Source organism: Pristiophorus japonicus, chromosome 15, assembly GCF_044704955.1.
Source record: "Pristiophorus japonicus isolate sPriJap1 chromosome 15, sPriJap1.hap1, whole genome shotgun sequence".
NCBI classification, from domain to species: domain Eukaryota; kingdom Metazoa; phylum Chordata; class Chondrichthyes; family Pristiophoridae; genus Pristiophorus; species Pristiophorus japonicus.
Genome location: NC_091991.1, coordinates 116,081,793 through 116,096,213, shown reverse-complemented (window position 1 = coordinate 116,096,213; position 14,421 = coordinate 116,081,793). Strand labels below are relative to the sequence as shown.

The 14,421-nt window shown below is 41.9% G+C and overlaps 1 protein-coding gene across 2 annotated transcripts in view; it reads left to right on the top strand.

Moving 5' to 3' along the window:
* ccnf (cyclin F) overlaps positions 1 to 14,421 on the top strand; it is a 49,717-nt gene that overhangs the window by 30,544 nt on the left and 4,752 nt on the right. For both annotated transcript variants that reach the window (XM_070900876.1, XM_070900875.1), the window contains exons 10-16: positions 1,503 to 1,667; positions 1,769 to 1,892; positions 2,555 to 2,735; positions 5,524 to 5,611; positions 7,050 to 7,149; positions 11,475 to 11,605; positions 13,841 to 14,013. In XM_070900876.1, the coding sequence (XP_070756977.1) occupies positions 1,503 to 1,667; positions 1,769 to 1,892; positions 2,555 to 2,735; positions 5,524 to 5,611; positions 7,050 to 7,149; positions 11,475 to 11,605; positions 13,841 to 14,013 (962 nt within the window). The remainder of the gene's footprint in view (positions 1 to 1,502; positions 1,668 to 1,768; positions 1,893 to 2,554; positions 2,736 to 5,523; positions 5,612 to 7,049; positions 7,150 to 11,474; positions 11,606 to 13,840; positions 14,014 to 14,421) is intronic.

Sequence of the window (14,421 nt, the reverse complement as noted above, 5' to 3'; positions counted from 1 at the left end):
ACCACACTTTTCCCCCAAAAGGTTGCGGATGCTGGTTTGACAAATCGACAGTGGGTAAATGGAGTTGAGGTACTGATCAACTGTGATCTGATTAAATGACTGAACAGGCTCGATGAGCTGAATGACTTGCTCCTGTTATGCATATTTAATTTTGTTCTTTCTTGCCTTTAACTTGTTTTATTGACAACGATATAATATAACTTGAAGTCCAGTCCTATTGGTTGCATTGTCCCCATCTCGTGGCTGAGAATCCAGTGATGTCATAAACTAACTAGCAAATGGCATGTTGGCCTTCATAGCGAGGGGATTTGAGTACAGGGGCAGGGAGGTGTTGCTACAGTTGTACAGGGCCTTGGTGAGGCCACACCTGGAGTATTGTGTACAGTTTTGGTCTCCTAACTTGAGGAAGGACATTCTTGCTATTGAGGGAGTGCAGCGAAGATTCACCAGACTGATTCCCGGGATGGTGGGACTGACCTATCAAGAAAGACTGGATCAACTGGGCTTGTATTCACTGGAGTTCAGAAGAATGAGAGGGGACCTCATAGAAACGTTTAAAATTCTGACGGGTTTAGACAGGTTAGATGCAGGAAGAATGTTCCCAATGTTGGGGAAGTCCAGAACCAGGGGTCACAGTCTAAGGATAAGGGGTAAGCCATTTAGGACCGAGATGAGGAGAAACTTCTTCACCCAGAGAGTGGTGAACCTGTGGAATTCTCTACCACAGAAAGTAGTTGAGGCCAATTCACTAAATATATTCAAAAGGGAGTTAGATGAAGTCCTTACTACTCGGGGGATCAAGTGGTATGGCGAGAAAGCAGGAAGGGGGTACTGAAGTTTCATGTTCAGCCATGAACTCATTGAATGGCGGTGCAGGCTAGAAGGGCTGAATGGCCTGCTCCTGCACCTATTTTCTATGTTTTCTATGTAACTGATTATTGCTTCTGAATTTTTGCTGGGGGAGAGAGAGGCTTCCATTAAGCTATGACTAACTAATTCAGATGCATCAGGTATATGATGCTTTTATGACAAACCTAAAGCAAGCTGACTGATTTGAACTTTCAGGGACTGTTCGTGCCTTTGCAGCTCAGTCAACTGATGTGTAATAGATATTGTTGCCACGGATTGGAGGGGGCTGGTATTGGTCTGCTGTTGGCAATTATAGGACTGAAAGAGTTTTACTTTGATGAAGCAGTTGGTGAGCCTTTCAGGGGATGTGGGATAGAAGAGTTTGGAGGCTACTAAAGATACCCAGGAAAAGTAGGTCCTGTCTTGCTGAGTTTTGTTGAAGTCCTCAAACTGGTGCTTGAAGATAGCGTAGTTGATTTATACCTTGATTTGCAGAAGCATTTGATAATGAATGGTTTAGAAAAAAAAATAACTGATATATGTAGATCTACCATGAAAAAGTTTGCCATTTTAATGGCAGCATGCAGGAACAAATTATCTTAAAGCTGCACTGAAATAGCTGTGATATAACCAATAGTTCTCCATCTCTACAGATATATTCTAATTGATTGGTTAGTGGAGGTGACTAGCATGAAGGATTTCTCCAGCAAGTGCCTGCATGTCACAGTGACAAATGTGGATCGGTACCTTATGCTGCGTTCTGTACCCAGGGGCCGACTCCAGCTGTTGGGGATAGCTTGTATGGTTATCTGCACACGGTAAAGTTGAAATGGCATAAACTTTAAACAACAAGAGCATTTTGAGTTATATATGATTCTAAGTCTATACAGATTTCTTATTTAGGTATATTTCTCCATAGGTTTATTAGTAAAGAGATCCTAACTATTCGTGAAGCTGTCTGGCTTACGGACAACACATACAAATATGAGGATCTAGTGCGAATGATGGGAGAGATCATTTCAGCACTTCGAGGAAAAATCAAAGTGAGTGAGTACAAAAGTCATGTAGAACTGAACCAGGTGGCTTTTTCTAGCAATGAAAAGCACAACAATAGATTTAACAAAACCAGCTTGGTAATTGTGATTTCTTAAACATAAACAATCTACTTCACTAAATGGTACAAATTTTACAAATCTGCACTGAATATTCTCTCGTATTTGGTGTCACATGGCAGTCCCGTGAGCAGACCAGACCTCATCTCCCCTGCTTGCTTTACTGCTACATAAATGATATGGGGGGGGGGGGGGGGGGGCTCGCTTCTCCCCGCATGCACACTTGCACTCTTCCCCACCCCCTCTTCCCTTGTGCTCCCCTTCTCTCATGCTCTTATCCTCCTCCTCTCTTTCCTCCCGCCCCCCCCTCAATCTACCCTCACGCTTGCTCTTCTCCCACCTCCTCCCTCGCGCTCTCAACATTCCCCCCCCCCCCCCCCCCCGGACCCTCAGCTCGCATGCTCTCTCCCCGTGTTCTCTTCCCTCCGCGCGCTCCCTTGCAAGCTCTTCTCGCCCCACCTACTCGCTCACGCTCTTCCTCCCCCCCCATCCCCCCTGGAGTTGAAAGCGTGGCTGATGCAGGCAACAATGGTGGGGTACTGCATGCCGTGCACAATATTCATGCAAATAACCAGTCCATTTTTTTTTTGCAGACACCTACCATTCTAGATTACGCAGAGGTGCTGCTGGCAGTAGCTCCAATAGAAAGACACACTATGCATCTCTTTAACTACATCTGTGAACTTTCACTGCTGTATACAGACATCTCTGTTTATTCCCCTGCCATGACAGCTGCAGCCGCCTTATTATTAGCACGAGTACTTCACAAACAAGGTTTGTATACTGGTAATAGATCATAATTAGTGTACAGTGTCTTGTTTCCTGGTAACTCTTCGAGTCAGCAACATTTAAAAATGAGCCACTTAGTGGTTCCTGTGTGTTGGAAAATGTTAATATACAGGAGGAATTGTTTTATTCCTATTTCTTTGTATAGTCAGTCTATTTATGACTTAAATTCAGCTTTCAAAACATGGGTGGACCCATTCTGATATATAAAATTTTAGTTAACGGATATGTGGTCTATCTGTTTTTTTTTCTTAAACTGGAACTTGGTGTCAAATGCCACTAAAATGCAATAGATAGATGTGGCAGGTGTATGGAACTCTATTGTGGATATAGACAGCAGAGGGAGGCTGGCTGGGAGAGCATTGCAGTAATGACATCTGAAGGTGACAAAAGCATGAATGAAGGGTCTAAGTGGCATAGTGGCTGAGCTGGATGATACGGAGGTGGAAGTGTTTTTTGTGATGATGGGATATAGACTTGAAGGCTCAGCTCAATGTCAAATGGTATGATGAAGTGCTGAGAATGGTGGCTAGAGAATGGAGTCAGTAGTGAGGGTATGGAATTTGTGGCAATGGCTTCAGTCTTTGTATATTCATTTGGAACAAATGACAGCTCATCCAAAACTTGTCAAATAAGCTGTCTGAAAGCACAGAGAGGCAGGCCGATGGGAGAAATGAATAAACAGGATAAACTGCACCACTATAGAGTATTTGGTCTGTCAGTTGTGGGCAAATACTTACAAATCTATATTCAAGTAAATTAGTGAGTATTGAGAAATGCACAAAGTAATTGAGCCGGTGTGGATTTGGTAAAGGAGTGCAGTGTTTGACTGGAGTTTTAATTGTAAAGTGGCTAATTAGATAGATAAAATAAATGCAGTCGGTGTGCATAGGGTATTCAATAAGGAAGTCTGTTAGAAAATTTTGGGCGTGGAGCAAGAGGAAATGTAGCCTCAGGGGTAGTTAGATAAGTGATTTGGGGTCACGGATATTGCTTGGATTGCAGAAGGGTTGCAAGTGGTTACCCTAGGGTTGAGGACTGGGTCCACCTTTGTTCTAACATGTAGCTGTTTTGCATTTGGGCATTTGGAGCACTGTATTGCCTCCCTTTTTGCTCAAGTGTGTGTAATTTCATTTTGGCTAGTTGTATTTTGCGTTTTAGGAATAGAGGTGCAGAGGTGATAAATTTGTATGTAGCAATAGTGGTGCAAGAATGTTGTGCACCTTTTTGGGTAGCCCATTATAGAACTCATGGAAAGCATACTGCATATGGTATGCTTTCAATGATAATGCTAATTATCTATATTTGAGGGGAGACTTGAAGTAGTGGAATTATTTTGACTTCAGAGAAAGCTAAGAGGAGATTTAATAAAATTATGAAGCCTTGCTAGGAAACGGTCTTTCCTTATCACCCTGTGATTGGGGAATTCGTGATCAGGGTCATCAATTTAAAATTGTCACCAAAGAATGAGTGGAGGGGTTGATACCCGCCCTCCTATATGCTTCAGAGACATGGACAATGTACATGGACAGTGTGGCACCTCAAAGCACTAGAGAAGTACCACCAATGCTGCCTCCACAAAATCCTGTAAATCCATCGGCAGGATGGGTGTACCAATGTCTGGGATCCCTCTCCAGCCAACATCCCAGCATTGAGCGTGATCAATGCCTCGATCAGCTCCGATGGACGGGCCACATTGTCCACGTGCCTGATACAACACTTCTGAAACAAGCACTCTATTCCGAGCTCCATCACGGCAAGTGTGTCCCAGGAAGGCAGAGAAAATGCTTCAAAGACTCACTCAAAGCCTCTTTGGAAAAAATTTAACACCCCCGCCGACTCTTGGGAATCCCTGGCCCATGACCGCTCAAAGTGGAGGAGAAGCATTCGAGAAGGCAGCGAACACTGAGTTTTTTTCGTTGGGAGCACAAGGAAGCCATGTACAAAAAGCGGAAGGAGCGTACGACAAACCAAGCACCCCACCCATCCGCCCCACCTGTGACAGTCTGTAGATCCCGCATAGGACTCATTAGTCACCCTAGACCTTGTATTATTGTGGAAGCAAGTCACCCTCCACTCCTGGGGACTGCCTAAGAAGGAAGAAAGAGAGGTTTGGAGAAATGTCCATGATGTCGTGTTATTAGAGTATGGAATACCTTGCCAATGGGCATGCATTGCAGCTTCTAAGGAAAGTAGATAAATATTTGATGCAAAGGCAGGTACAGGGCAGTGGAATTAGTTTTAGATTGCTCTAGCAAACACGTGAGCTAGATGGCAGCTGCCTGTACTGTAAAGTTCTGGTTCCAAACACAATCCAATCCTGCTGGGTAGGTTTAATAGTTTTTGGTTAGTTAATTTCGGTTTAACTTCAGACTAAAATGATCAAGCACTGAAGATTCTGGGTCTTTTTTAGGGCAAGGGAGCAGGAAACCACATTTGGCACTGCCAATCTAACATCAAGTAGTTTCAATGGGATCAAACTATCCAAGTTGGGCTTAATGTACTTGCTGTGAAGGATGGGTATCATTTGAATAATGAAGACTATAAGAAACAATCTTTGCAACCCTATGTTCATGTACATATTATGCACAACCTACTTCATGGGTGTATCAGAGGCAGAAACCTGTGTAGTCTCATTACAATGTTACTATTGTCCAGTAAAATAAAGGCATGAGGGTGAACTGTACTGTTCCACAACAACTCTAATTGAAAGTTCAGAACCTGCCATTACTGTAACTGAGCTTTAAAGCCTTTATTTTTCTCCCCTCCCTTTTAGCCCTCCCATGGTCAAGTCAGCTAGCGGAATCCACTGGTTTCACATTGGAGAATCTAATTCCGTGTGTAGTAAATCTACATAAAAAATGGTGAGAGCTGCCAAATATCCAACTAATCGTCTGTGTGGCTTATAAGAACATAAGAAATAGGAACAGGAGTAGGCCATATGGCCCCTCGAGTCTGCTCCGCCATTCAATAAGATCTTGGCTGATCTGATCATGGACTCGGCTCCACTTCCCTGTCCGCTCCCCATAACCCCTTTATCGTTTCAGAAACTGTCTATTTCTGTCTTAAATGTATTCAATGTCCCAGCTTCCACAGCTCTCTGAGGCAGCGAATTCCACAGATCCACAACCCTCTGAGAAAAGAAATTTCTCCTCATCTCTGTTTTAAATGGGTGGCCCCTTATTCTAAGATCATGCCCTCTAGTTCTAGTCTTCTCCCATCAGTGGAAACATCCTCTCTGCATCCACCTTGTCAAGCCCCTTCCATAACCGTATTTGTTTTGATAAGATCACCTCTCATTCTTCTGAATTCTAATGAGTAGAAACCCAACCTACTCAATCTTTCCTCACAAGTCAAACCTCTCATCCCTGGAAACAACCTAGTGAACCTTCTTTGAATTGCCTCCAAAGCAAGTATATCCTTTCGTAAATATGGAAACCAAAACTGCATGCAGTATTCCAGGTGTGGCCTCACCAATACCTTATATAGCTGTAGCAAGACTTCCCTGCTTTTATACTCTATTCCCATTGCAATAAAGGCCAAGATACTATTGGCCTTCCTGATCACTTGCTGTACCTGCATACTATCCTTTTGCGTTTCATGCACCAGTACCCCCAGGTAGGATGTAAGTGGTGTACACAGCACATAGTGATGTAGAATTGTCTAATTCCATACATATAAATTCTTGTCCCTCTTTGCTTTTTTAATATTAATTGCCCTGCTTTTATGCCACTCATTCTGGACAGTCTTTCTGCATTAACCCACTGAAGAAACTTGACTTCATTGCACGGGAGAGGGAGAAGACATATATTGGGAGTTAGATGTTTGAACAGAATTAATGAGATGTTCACTTCGGTCTCGTTAATCTTCAGGGGCCATTAGTGCTGCATTGCTTTATATTACAATATTTCAACTAATTGGGTAACACAAGTCACTAAACATATAGTGCTGTTTTAAAGGCAACGTTTAATATTTCTCTACAGTGTATATCTGCATAAATCACAGCTTTGTGTATTTTAAGAAACTGTACATAAAGACTTATCGCAAATGTGTTTTCTCTTCTGCTTCCCCGTGGCTAATTGCTGTATACAAGATTGATATTTAATCTCCAACTATTGGCAGGTTTTTATACAAGTTAATTTCCAAATTTATTTGGCATATAGTGGTATAGGGCCATCTTTCTGTTTAATTCCACTTATTTTTAATTTAATCGTGTGCATTTGTCATTGGGGTAGCACTGTGTTGTGAGTTCGGTAACAAACTCTTCAGCATTATAATTTATTCAAAAACTGTTTCTATTAGCTTCCATAATGAAGTGCCCAGGGATTACAGGCATGTGTCTCTGACTGCAGTAAAGCAACGATTTGAAGATGAACGCCATCAGCAAATTAGCAAGGAGAAGGTACATTGCTGTGGGCAGATAAACTGACATTATTAATAAATAAACATTCCAATAATGTGATGCATTGACAGCCATGGAATTGTTACTTAACTAAATCAGATGGGCAATTATGCTCATTTTGGATTGCCAATTTAAAAAGAATGATGCACAAGTGAAGATGCCAAACAAACTACATGTTAAATGAATGTCTTGGTCTATATTTTTTCTGGATCATTTGTAACTTGCTGCCTTGAACGCAGTCATTCCAACATTTTGTATCAGCGAAGGGGGGAGAACAGATTAAAATGAGGGTTGGTGGACATTGGTTTCCTAATTTTCTTTCCTGGCATTTTATAGATGTATTGAGTTAAATGGTTTTCTTAAAGGACTAGCAAAGTGTAAAATGAACACTTGCCTACATAAATGTTTTATTATTCTATCCTATTCGTTTTCTTTAAAACTAAATTAAATGAAGTTTTGGAGCAGTTAATTGCCATCATACTATACAGCATAGTCTCCGACCGCTGGATAGGTTGAACATTATTCAGAGAAGATGCTGAGATCGAGGCATCATTTGTACAGTACCTTTTTTAATGTAGCGTGGTGTTTGAGGAGGAGGAAGAACAACTGCTGAGCCTGTGTGGGAGAGGTGACTGAAGAGAGAGGTTTTGAAATTAAGGTAAAAAGGCAGAGGGGTTGTGGAAGGAGTTCATGAGTAGGACCAATTGAAAGCTTTGCTGCTATTCCCAAGACTTGGCTAACCCTCAGTGCTTCACTAAGGGGTGTACTACATTGTCAAAGGTTCTGCCCTAAAGTTGAGATGTTAAATTGATGCCCTGTCTGTCTGTCGGTCGTTCGGGTGGCATGTTGAAGATCCCATTTGAAAAGAGTATAGAGTTCTTCCTGTAGCCTGGTTCAAGAAGAATTGCTGACCAATACCACCAAAAAAGCAGACTAACTGAATTCAGCTCATTGTTGTGGACTGTCTGTATGTGAAATGGTTGCCATGCCAACCTATATAATCGCTTCACTTCAAATTCTTTGTATGAGAGGTGGTTTGTGACAGTTGAAGTATGTACTATATAAATGCAAGTCTCTCCCATGCTTTCTTGATTTTTAATTTCATAGAATAGTACAGCACAAGAGGTCCATCACATTTGCGCCAGCTCTTTCGAAGAGTAATCCAGTTAGTCCCACTCGCTGGTTCTTTCCCCATTTCCCTGCAATTTTTTTTTCTCATTTATCCAATTCACTTTTGAAAGCTGCTACTGAATGTTTCCGCCACTCTATCGAGCAGTACATTCCAATTCCTAACCTTTTGTTGCCTAAAGTGTTTTTTCATATCTCCAGTGGTTCTTTTACAAATCACCTTAAATCTGTGCCCTTATTGACCCTTCAGCCATTGGAAACTGTTTCTCTATTTACTCAGGCTTTTAAGCACCAATCAAATCTCCTCTTAGCCGTCTCTGGTCTAAGGAGAACAACACAAGAACACAATAGGAGCAGGAGTTGGCCATTTGACCCCTTGAGCCTGCTCCACCATTTAATAAGATCATGGCTGATCTGATCATGGACTCAGTTCCATTTCCCTGCCCGCTCCCCATAACCCTTTATTCCTGTATCTCTCTCAAATCTGGCGTTATCCGCCTTAAATATATTCAATGACCCAGCCCCTACAGCTCTCTGGGGCAGTGAATTCCACAGATTTACAACCTCGGAGGACATTCCTCCTCATCTCAGATTTAAATGGGTGGCCCCCTTATTCTGAGACTCTGCCCCCTAGTTTTAGTTTCCTCCCAGTGAGTGGATATATAATCTCTGCATCCGTCTTGTCCAGCCCCCTCTATCTTTTATGTTTCGATAAGATCACCTCATTCTTATGAACAACAATGAATATAGGCCCACCCTAATCCACCGATCTTCCTAAGTCAACCCCCTCATCTCCGGAATCAACCTAATGAACCTTCTCTGAACAATGCAAGTATATCCTTCCTTAAATATGGAGACCCCAAACTGCATGCAGTACTCCAGATGTGGCCTCTCCAATACCCTGTACAGTTGTAGCATGACTTATCTGCTTTTATACTCCATCCTCCTTGCAATAAAGGCCAACATTCCATTTGCCTTCCTGCTTACTTTCTGTACCTGCATACTAACCGTTTGTGTTTCATGCACAAGGACCCTCGGGTCCCTCTGTACTGAAGCACTTTGCAATTTTTCTCCATTTAAATTATCTGTTTTCCTAATTTTTTTTCTGCCAAAGTGCCTTAACCTCATTTTCCTACATTATACTCCATCTGACACATTTTTGCCCACTCACTTAGCCTGTCTATATCCCGTTGTAGATTTTTAATGTCCTCACAATTTGCTTTGCCACCCATCTTTGTATCATCAGCAAACTTGGCTACATTACACTCAGTCCCTTCATCCAAGTCATTAATATAGATTGTAAATAGTTGAGACCTCAGCACCGATCCCTGTGGCACCCCACTAATTACTGTTTGCCCACCGGAAAATGACCTGTTTATCCCGACTGTTTTCTGTTAGTTAGCCAATCCTCTATCCATGCTAATATATTACTCCCAACCCCGTGAACTTTTATCTTGTGCAGTAACCTTTTATGTGGCACCTTATCGAATGCCTTGAAATCCAAATTTTCCACATCCACTGGTTTCCCCTTATCCACCCTGCTTGTTACATCCTCTAAGAACCCCAACCTCTTCAGTCTATCCATGCAACTGTAATTCCTCATCTCTGGAACCATTCTCGTAAATCTCTTCTGTACCCTCTTCAAAGCCTTCTGCCTATATTTATAAAGCCCAGGATTCCATATGCTTTATTAACTGCTTTGTGTAGATTTGTGTACAAACACCCCCAACACACTCTTCTTGCACCCCCTTTAAAATTATACCATTTTAGTTTGTATTGTCTCTCCTCATCCTTCCTACCAAAAATGATCACCTCACACTTCTCCGCATTGATTTTTATCTGCCATGTGGCCACCCATTCCACCTTCTGTCTGTCTTGAAGTCTATTACGATCTTCCACACCGTTACTACACTTGCGAGTTTCAAAAATTGTACTCCAGTCCAAGTCATTAATGTACCCTGTATATCAAAAACAGAAGAGGCCCTAGTACTGAACCCTGGGAAGCACCACAGTATACCTCCCTCCACAGCCATTCACTACAACTGTTTTCTGTCCCTTAGCCAATTTTGCATCCCTGTTGCTACTGCTCCTTTTATCCCATAGGCTTCAATTTTGCTAACGAGCCTAATGTGATGATACTTCAAACTTCTCTATCTCTATCTATGTAACATTTTCCATCGTCTGGCACTTATCCTGTATCTAAGGAGGATTGGAAGATTGTGGCCAGCACCTCTGCAATTTCTACCATTACTTCCCTCAGCAACCTAGGATGCACCCCATGTGGATTGGGTGTCTTGTCTATTGCCAACATTTCTAGTACCTTCCTCAGTCTATTTTTATCACATCTAGTATTCCGACAACCTTATTTATTGTAGCTTTGGCAAAGTCCTCTTCATTGATAAACACTGATGCAAAGTACTCATTTAGTACCTCAGTCATGTAATTTGCCTCTTAATAGATCTCCATTTTGGACCTACATCGGCCCCTCTGGCAGCCCTAGTACAGTTAATATGCCTATAGAAGATCTTCGTATTCCTTTTTATGCTTGCTGACAATCTGTTCTCGTACTGTCGCTTTGCCCCATATTTCCTTTCTCACTACGCTCTACTTTTTATAGTCTGCCTGATTCTCCTTTGTATTATTGAACTGACACCTACTTCATCCTATTCTCTAACTCTTTTGTCATCCAGGGAGCTCTGGCTTTGGTTGCCCTCCCCCCCCCCCCACTCCACATGGGACAGTACCCAAACCATCTTGTTAAAGGCCACCCATTGCTCTTGCATTTCTGCCTGCCAGTCTGACTCCAATTTATCCAGGCCAAATCTCTCCTCAGTTTGTGGAAATTAGCCCCCCGCACCCCCCCAATGAGTGTTTATTCTAGATTGCTCCTTGTCCTTCTCCATAACTAATCTAAATCTTATGATACTATGATCATTATTCCCAAGATGCTCTCCAACTGAAATTCACCACTTGACCCACCTCATTCCCCAGGACTCAATCCAAGAATGCCACCTTCCTCGATGAGCAGGAAACCTACTAATCAAAGTTCTCGAACACATTTTGGCAGTGCAAATGTTTAATGCTAATAAACCAATAAATGTGAAGCCAGGCTAAATGTTCAAGTTCACAGTATGTTGAGGTAGAAATGTGGCTATTGTATTCCTTTTCTATTAACCCTACTTTGTGCTAAATATTAGGTGATGGATTACAGTGAGCTGTGTAGTCTGCTAGGCATAAAAGAAGAAAAGGAGCCTTCACTACTTGCTGCTTGCACTAATCCTGAGATCCAGACTTTTTTGACATCTCCTTCAGGCAACAAAACAAAACGGTAAGAACTGAATCCACTTTTAAATCTAAACTAAAGGTTCCCCTTCTATAGGGGTATTGTGTTGTGTAATTACTGAAAGATGTTTAAACAAACCAGATCAAATTCCTCTGTCAAGCAAGAACTGAACATCTTTTACGAGGTTAAAATGATACTCAGTTACATGGGGAAATTTTCATTAAACTGCGAGCCGTTCTTAGTCACAACCTGATTTGGTGATGCCTGCCTCTTGCCTATTAATTTTTAGTCAAAATATCTCCAGCAATGGCTTCTCTTGCCGCCCCTGCAGTTATCTTGAGTCCCCAGGCAGCTACCTGTTCCTCATCTACTTGCTGACCTGTGTTAGCATTATCTGTAGACATCTGGCCAGCTTCCACATGTTTGCTGCGTGGAAATTGGCTGCTGCATTTCCTATGTTACAACGGTGACTACGCTTCTAAAGTACGTAATTGGCTGTAAAGTGATTCGGGATGTCCTGAGGTGGTGAAAATCACTAAAAAGTTCTCCTTCCTACCTATTTGGGAAGACTGAAGCCATTGTCTTCAGCCACAGGCCCTGATTCTATCCACCTCCTCGCTCACCATCTTTGCTGAATCAGAATGTTCGCAACCTCAGCGATATTCTGACCCCTGTTACGAGGACCACCTACTTCCACCTCTGCTGTCACCAGCCTACATACCACCTCTGCATCTGCTGCAGAGTCCCTTATTCATGTCTTTGAATAGAAGCTGGAGATGACTATGCTCTCGTGGATAGCCTGCCATCCTCATCTTTCCATAAACATCAGCTCATCAAAAGCTCTCTGCTGCCCTAGTCCTGTCCTGTATCAAGTCTCCCACTCTCATTGCCCCCATCCTTGCTGGCTTACATTGGTTCCCAAATCTTTAAATTTAAAATCTCATCTGTTTAAATACCTTCTTCATAGCATTATCTCTCTAACCACCTCCAGCCCTACACTCCCTCTTCCATTGACTCTGGCCTCATGTGTGTTTGCCCCACAATTGGTGCCTTTGAGCCACGTTGCGATGATATGGAAACCTCTTCTCCACTCTGCCTTCATCTCGTAAACTACTGGCTGAAGACAATGGCTTCAGTCTTCCCAGCATAGGTAGGAAGGATAACTTGCATTTGGTCATCTCTCCTAAAAATTTATTTTCTTTTGATTCTGCCTCATGTGCCTTGGAACATTTTTTTTCTACGGTTAAGAAATTAAAGTTATCTTTCATCACAGGAATATTCCTAGAATGTGAATTACTTCTTACGCTTGTCTCCTGTGCTTTAAAATGCAAACTAATCCTGCTGATCAGACTTCCCTTTTGTGGATAAGTCACTGTCTGGTCTGATTGCCATAATCTTCTATCATTTCCAAACTCTCAACACTGCAACCTGCTATTCCCGCAGTTTAGAAATATCAACTTTGGTTATTTAGTGGGTTTTCTTTGGAGGAGCTGATTAATCAGAATTGAATTGTAATGAGATACATTTAGATCCGAGAACTTGTGATCACAAATCTTTAAACAATTGAACTATTTAGGAAATTTCCATGTGTACAATCCACATAGATTTTTAAACACATCCACTGGTTTACTTTTTTAACACAGCATTTAAATGGCAAGGATGGAGCTGGTGTTTGGTTACATGGTTTGGGACTGGTGATTGGCTGAACTGAATGCACAGAGCCTCCCTACCCTATGTGGGGTAGAATGCCATTTTGGTTGCATCCCTATTCTGCCCAGGGTATGTAGCAGGTGGCCACTGTTATACAGATTCAAAACTGAGATTTTGGGGACAATGTGCTGCATACATAAATTGCCTTACATTTGGCAAAGGAAGCACTAGTGCACATTTACCTTTTTTTTTTTAATCCACTACTTGTATACATCTAACATTAAGTATAATAACTCCTACAGTATCAAATTTGGCTCTTTCGGCATTTTAAATTATATCAGGGCTATGTAAGATTTCCACACTGTCTTTTAAAGAGTCGTACGATGACTTGTGCAGCGGAGAGGAGACGACCATGTTCTCAACCATACTTAAATATCAGATTCGATTAGGTGCTTAAGTCTGTAGTGAGGCTTAACTCATCAGGTCTATGCTGGTCTCCTGCGGCCAGTTCACTTAACCACGGAAAGAATCTTATAACAAACAGTAAAGTTTGGCGTTAGTATTTCAGGATCCGATGCCAGATAATCTGTTGTTGCCAGTTAGTCTGAGAATTTTATTCCCTCTATTTAGACGACGAGAGGATAGTTTTCGAGAAGATAGAGGCAACTTTGTGGCGACTCCTATTGTTGAATTATCTAACCATGAGGACACACTCCTGGGAGATTTCCTAGATTGGAGTTTAGACTTGTCTTGCACCGGATATGAAGGAGACCAAGAAAGTGAGGGGGAGAAAAATGCTGATGGTAAGTTTATTTTTTTGGTAAAGTTATTTTTTGTGTGTATTTCAGAACATTAATGGGATGAATGTCTTTATTGAAGCCCAGGAGAAACTGGAAGCAAGAATAAGGGAGCCATTCTCTTTGGCTCCCTTATTCTTGCTTCCAGTTTCTCCGCATTCACCTGTTTCAAGCCAGATTGCAATTTTGTGGAATGAAACAAAATAAGGAAATGGTATCAAATTGAAAACAAGGGCATACAAAGTGGCCAAGACTAGTGGGAGGCCAGAGGATGGGGAAACTTTTAAAAGCCAGCAAAGAACGACTAAAAAAAAAATAAATAGAGGGCGAAGATAGATTATGAAAGCAAACTAGCACGAAATATAAAAACAGTAAGAGTTTCTACAGGTACATAAAAAGGAAGAGAGTGGCTAA